Raw genomic sequence first — 6,467 nt, forward strand, 5'->3', positions numbered from 1 at the left:
CATCAGTAAGGCCTCCACGGCGGTGCCTTATTGAAGAACTTTCAGAGATCGTCAGGCAATGCTGGCCAATCATCCCAGTGCCTGCCTGGAGCACGCGGGACATATGCCAGGCAGTGGTGGCGTGCAGGCAAAGGGTTGTGTTATTGGATCTGGTGCCGATGGAATCGGAAGTCGTGCCGACTCTCCCCTTTGAGTGGAACAAATTGGCGGAATGCCACCAGATTTTGGTACTCCGGTAACATTATGGGAGCGGTGGGGGTGGTTGCGGTCCAAGATCTTCAGGAGTGGCCAACATAATGACGCTTGTCCATCGTCACTCCATGGGCGCGGCGGAAACGACACACTATGGAGCAGCGGCAGGTAAGGTGCTGTCGTCACTAGTGTTCCATGCCGAGGGTCAGTAAATCACATTTGCAGTGGAGTCGAGTCGCCGTCCTGTTGCAGGTTAGACCCGCTATGGTGTGTGTGCGAGACACTGGTAACACACGTTGCTTAAGGAAGAAGCGCGTCTTTGTAACAATTGACTGCCCAGTGACGCACGGAGAATGGATTTGATGTTGAAAAACCGGTAAAGCGGCGAGATTGAAAACTTTACGTGGATGCAAAGAGCGAAATATGGGTGCTTCGACTATCAGCTAGTCCAATCGTGTGGTATAGCTGGCGACCTGCGCCTAGTCAGGTCGATGGTGTTAACCTGAATAGAATCTAATGGTGATTTTTTTTGGAGCTGATTACCTGCATAGTTGTCCGCTTCCTGAGGGTGGCCGTCTTTATTCGTTCGCGCCCGCTTTTGCCACGCCAACAAAAATGGAAATCTCAGGCACAGACGAGACTGGTATCCTTAAGGAGCTTATACTGGAGGGGGCCCTTTATTTTCGGTTGTTTGAATGCCAAAATGAGGCGCCGATTACCCAGATGAGACTCAAGAATGTGAAGGGGTATGGATCGGGGACTTTGACCATATACCCGGTTATAAGAGTGCCGCAGCCATCTACTTCGCCGACAATCAAAAAGGCTCGGGGGGTTCCCACCAGAAGCATATCATCGACGGTACCGATTCGGACAGTACTGAAGTCGTCCCAGTCGTTCTACAGTATTTTGAGAGCGCTGATGCACAAGGACACAAGAGAAGATTTTCGCGATGATAAGGGTACTGGATCGGTAGAAATCGATGTCAAAGTACCGACTGAGCCCCACCTGACCGTGACTTTTTCGGCTTCCCTCAGTGGCCCTGGCCATGGTGAATGGAAGTATACAATCACGAGAGGTGGGAAAAAGAGAAACGTCGAAGAAAAACTTTTCTTCGACGAAGTGCTGAAATTAAAACTCTTCCGGTGTGTCTTTACCGGCGAAGACTTTGCAAAACTCGGCTCAGCGGATAGCTTTCGAAAGTTTGTTCACCCAACTGAGGACTTGTCGAACAATACCTTGTTGAACAACGCATCAGAAGCTAACCTTGAGGAACTCCGCAAAAAAGCTGTTGAGCAGGCTCGCGCCTTGAAGGCTGCTATGCCTGGAGCTGACTTTCTCGGCGATTGCAGCACCAATTTACGAAAGAAGCGCTCTGAGTGTGATTCTGAACGCGAAGAACAAGACCGTTGTGCAAAATTAGTCCGCCAGGACCTCAAAAATTCAGCTTCTCTGCAACTCGAGAAAGTAAAGGCGAGCAAACGCGAGAACGAGAGACTTCTGGAAATCCTTGACTTAGTGGCGGAGATTTTGAAGAAACAACTTGAGCATTACGAAGAGGACTTGCGCGACATGAAGGAAACTACCAAGAAGCTCACTGACTCTATGAAGAAAGCCATTGGGGAAAACGGGTTGGCGACTGATGACGTCTTCAATATCGACTTATCCAGAGTACAAGAAGCCAGGCGTAAGTTGAATAACTGGAAGCCTCACAATATCGAGTCAAAGTTGTACGCCACTATGGAGGAGTCCGCCCAACTCAACGAGATCATAAAAGCGGACGAAGTCTATCAGAATGAGCTCGAGGTGGTCTCTCATAAATTGGAAGACGACGATCTACTGTACGTCTCGCATGTGGGCGTGCTTTACGCGGCGCAGGCGGTACACAAACTTCCACAGGACAGGGTTGACGACATTAATCAGTGGCAGAAGTTAGCGACGAGATACAATAACCACTTAAGTGAAGCCGCGCGTTTGGAGGCTAAGCTGAAAGGGCTCGTCAAGGGGATGGAGATCTTCGAAGAACTCCACAGTGCTGAACCCACAGGTCACTACGACGGCACGGAGCCCCGAGTACTCATCCAGATGCAGCAGGATTTCAAGAGTGCGTTGGACGCCTTCGTCGACGCGGCAGTGGACAGCTTGGTGAAAATTGCCGAGCAAAAATATAAGGAGGTCATTGAAACTGCGAACTTGACGACGGCGAGATACACTCTCGCGTCAGCTTTTGTCCACTATGCCAAGAATACCGGTTTCGGTGGGGGCTTCATGACATTTGGTGACAAGGGTGAAATTACTCTTGGCGGAATCGAGCTGCCGAACGAGCACGTCCAGGAAAGATTGCTCAACGCGTTCTTGAGGGCTGTTTACAAAGTCACGTACCATTTTAACGCGAACACGCGCTTCATTTGTGGCATCCACAAGGGTAAGAACGAAGTTGTGATGGATGAGCTCATGCGAGGTCTCGCTTTCGATGCTCAAATTCGGCCGGACACGGTTGTGATGATTACTGATGGAGATGCGACTGAGAAGTGAACGGAATTATGTGTAAATGGACTGTGTATGAGTTTATGAATGTATGGTAAGCGAATTGGCAATTTGTAGGCTGCTTTCTTACACCTAATACGTTGCGTTGATACCAGTATCGATATCGTAGACGCTTCGAGAGAGCCGACTACCACTCCCTGTCTCAAGGTATTGCCGGTGCTGTTCAATCCATTGTATCAGATCGGCTTCTGTTCGGGGGGCCTTAAGTGATAGTCGCATCTACTTGAATACTGGCGCACTGGTCGTTACAATTCATTTGCTAATACACATAAGAGCCTTCACTTAAGACCGATCTAGAGAAACAAATGCTTCGATGGGGAACAGGAGCGCTGTGAGGGACGGACCTGCCTGACTTCATTGGTCCATACTTGTAACCCTTATTTATTGGACATCGGTATGAACCCGCTTGTTGTTTTTCATTGTGTTTAGGTGAAACTGTACAACTTATAAAAACGCCTTGAAGATAACTCAAGTGTACCATACTTCGAAAACGTCAATTGACATCCAGTGGTATGAGGGGGCTAAAGCCGTCCTCTACACTCAGAGGTGTAAGGAATGTATTTGGCAAGGCAATTTTTTCCTACAGGGAATCGAACCCTGATCACCCTCGTAGGGACATGTCAGCCATTACAAGTCACAGTCGTGGGCAGATGCCTCTGATCAGGTGACGTACTCCTTGATTAGAACAACCAATAGAGGGTTTGCCCAACAACATTCATCGCAGGCGGTCATTGATGTCCTTGGCCATACATTTGTTATATTCCCCAATCTGCTTTTCCAGAATATGATCACAAGGAGCTGAGATATGAAATAAATACAAACAAACAAACCAAAAAACTTTGATCTAATCGTGTGCAACTGTGGAAAAGTCCAAGACGTCCATCTTAGAGGATACTCAAGCGTTCCACCATCAAATCCAGCCAGACTGAAGTGAGGGAGCAATCATCACTGTCATGATACGTTATAGCAAGAAGTTGGTCAGCCAGCAGGGAGATATGCAAGCCATTTCCACAAAGAATCGAACCTTGATCTCCTCCATAGAAGCGGTATATCCATTACACTATGGTCCCGAGTAAACACCATCAGCTCGACCGATATACTTCTGTTAGCCTCGTGGCGTACTTAGCCAGATACAGCAGAATGGAGGGTGTCTCGAACTTTGTTGGAAAGTTTGTGTTGTCTCTTTCCCGTCGTCATGTGGCTCTGGTTCCACACGAGCACAGCTGTAACCACCTGTCGTCTTCTTTTAGCTGGCAGGCCTTGTCACTTTGCGGAGATGCGTGGAAGAGCGTAGGGCGTGGGAGCACGGGTGTTCGATTCCAGTCATCTGAAAGCTGCCTTCCCTCCAAAATCGGCAGAACTCCACGGGGTGAGGCCGCCTTCGCCGCCTCGACTTCCCAAGAAGGGCCTCCTCCACGACGCCGGGTTTAGCTATGGCTAACTCCGACCATTATGCCGTATGCACCCGCGATTCTTCCATAACAGTGCAATTATGCGACACGCTGAGAAATGCCAACGCTTTCCACCAAACAACCACAACATAGTGAATCTGCCGGCATAGTCGCTCGAGTCAGGGTGCACTATCATGATTGAGAAGCGAGTTCCCACGAACTGGCCACTTCACGTCTCTCTTATCGCGCGCATCCCACATACTTTTAGGCAGCGAGGGGAAGTGTCGAGGGTGCAGGGCGTGACTAAGGGCTCAAATAACGAGTGAGAAAAAAAAACGAAAATTCTTGTTCTCTATTAACACGCTTAACTAGGTGATGGTCTCCTTTTCCAAGGACACCCTGGGTGGTCACAAAATGGTCGAATCCCTCGATTACGGTGTAATCATGTTGTTCCCGAAAAACCCACGCAAGGAAAAGAAGGTTCCCCGAACTTGGGGCAAAAATGTTCAAAACTGGCACAGATTTGCTATTCAAAAAGGGGAATTGGCGAGGATTCCAGACAATCAGGCTCTCTCTGATGGATTGGTGAATGCCATGGTGCGATTTGTCGTCTTCGATTTTGAAAAACATTCCGACAAGAAGGTCTACGTGTTTGACTCATTGATTTACTCAAAGTGGCTCAAATCGAGTAGTTCGGGTCCTGAGAGAACTAAGATGTTTGCGGATATTGACTTCAAGCTGTACGACTACATCATCGGGGTGGTTAACACAGAGAACCACTGGGTCATCTGGGGGACCCGCGAGTTTTCTTCGCTACTACTGAATGACGGAAACGCCAACGTGTTTCTACTCGACCTGCTCAACCGCGAAGATGCCAGCACGACGGAGGAGCTCAAGAAGTTTATAGTGGGTTGCTGCCAGGCTCGGTACTCTGTGAAGGTTGATACGCTGCAAATTAATGTACACAAGCCAGAAGTGGTGCGCCAGAGCGACTTAATTAACTGCGGCTTTTACATCATTATCAACATTAGTCCTTGGTTGTGGGAAACAGTTAAGGTTGAAAAGTGTTGGCTGGACCCCAAAAACTTTCTGTTTGTTAAGGAATTCATCATCGACCATGACGATTTGCGCCACCGGTGGATGACATTCATGGCGGCGATTGGCGACATCTTGAACAACAAACAGCCCGAATCTCCCCCGAGCATCCCGTGGGCTTGCAAAACACCATGGGAGGGGCTCTTCGATGTGTATACGGATAATCGAGGGGACTTCGACTCGTCCCGTATCGTGTTGCGTGCGTCGACTCTGAGTGAAGTGGGTGATAACAGCGAGGATGTGGATGATCATGGTCAAATGCCGAAGCAGGCGACGAGTGGCGGTTTCTTGCTGCGCTCACACACGCTGCCGTCGTCCAATAACCCCACCAAGCGCTGCCAAATTTCGGCGTCTTCCGACAACAATCATCACGAGGTGTTGGCGGACCGCTGATGTGATCCACCAGTTGTTTAGGTAATCACATCCATTTCGGTGTGCCGTCCGGTCAAGTGAGAGGCTAGACTGCACAAGAGCGCGACGAGCTATATGAACGTCGCGCGGTTTATAGAAAAAAACACATCTCTTACTACATCCAATCAACTCGACACTTTAACTAGCTTTCTCTTTACCCCTATTCCTGGAAGCTTGGTTATAGTCGACCGCATTGTGTAGATAAGACAACAATGACTGACTCAGTTAACAGCAACACGTCTCAATTGGAGACAGGTCAGGGACCTAAATCCCAACACGAGGAATACGCGGTTCCGGAAGTAACGATGTCCGATGCCGACAACATCGAGAGCTCGCCACCGCTGGAGACGCAAGACCCCTCCAGCTCGAGTGGGTTCGTGGCATACAATCCTGGCAGCGATCGGAAATACGGAGGCCAGTGGTTTTGTGAAGGGAAGCTGGTCAACCCCTGGAAAATTGCGGAGAGTGACGGGCGAACCTAAGCCGTCTCCATTTTGGTGTTTTGTGTACAACCTCTCTTTCATTCTCTCAATTTCCTCAAATTGGTGGGGCCGGCTGGTCCCGGCTGGCCATCGTCGGGCAAGTCCCGAGTTTCTGCGCAATTCGTATGTCCGAGTAAGTAAGTGAATACTTCAAATGTGATTTACGTAGTGTGAACATTGACCCCAACACTTACCCAGGGCGGTGGTTCAGGAAGGCAGTGCAAACACTTTCAGTTGTATATCTAGAGGTAAGAGGTAGTTCCTAGTGATTGCGAACCGGCACTGTAGTCGGTTGGCTGGCTTGTGTTCATACATAGTCTCTGTAGTAAACAGCCGTCCGGTGTCAGTTAAG

General features: G+C 49.2%; 3 protein-coding genes across 3 annotated transcripts; all 3 read left to right on the plus strand. All coding sequences in view use genetic code 12, as the record gives it.

Annotated features, from left to right (window-relative positions):
• Positions 1 to 807: 807 nt before the first annotated feature.
• On the plus strand, positions 808 to 2,724 carry DIURU_004521 (uncharacterized protein; the record flags this gene model as incomplete). Its single annotated transcript, XM_034157404.1, has 1 exon — positions 808 to 2,724. The coding sequence occupies one exon, from the start codon at positions 808 to 810 to the stop codon at positions 2,722 to 2,724; it is 1,917 nt and encodes a 638-aa protein (XP_034010681.1).
• A 1,847-nt stretch (positions 2,725 to 4,571) lies between these two features.
• On the plus strand, positions 4,572 to 5,615 carry DIURU_004522 (uncharacterized protein; the record flags this gene model as incomplete). Its single annotated transcript, XM_034157405.1, has 1 exon — positions 4,572 to 5,615. The coding sequence occupies one exon, from the start codon at positions 4,572 to 4,574 to the stop codon at positions 5,613 to 5,615; it is 1,044 nt and encodes a 347-aa protein (XP_034010682.1).
• Positions 5,616 to 5,845: 230 nt separating this feature from the next.
• Positions 5,846 to 6,115, plus strand: DIURU_004523 (uncharacterized protein; the record flags this gene model as incomplete). The annotated part of the gene is made up of 1 exon (XM_034157406.1): positions 5,846 to 6,115. One exon carries the CDS (start codon positions 5,846 to 5,848, stop codon positions 6,113 to 6,115), a length of 270 nt encoding a protein of 89 aa, XP_034010683.1.
• Between the last annotated feature and the right edge of the window lie 352 nt (positions 6,116 to 6,467).

This window comes from Diutina rugosa (genome assembly GCF_008704595.1).
Source record: "Diutina rugosa strain CBS 613 chromosome Unknown scaffold96_size12714, whole genome shotgun sequence".
In the NCBI taxonomy this organism is placed as follows: domain Eukaryota; kingdom Fungi; phylum Ascomycota; class Pichiomycetes; order Serinales; family Debaryomycetaceae; genus Diutina; species Diutina rugosa.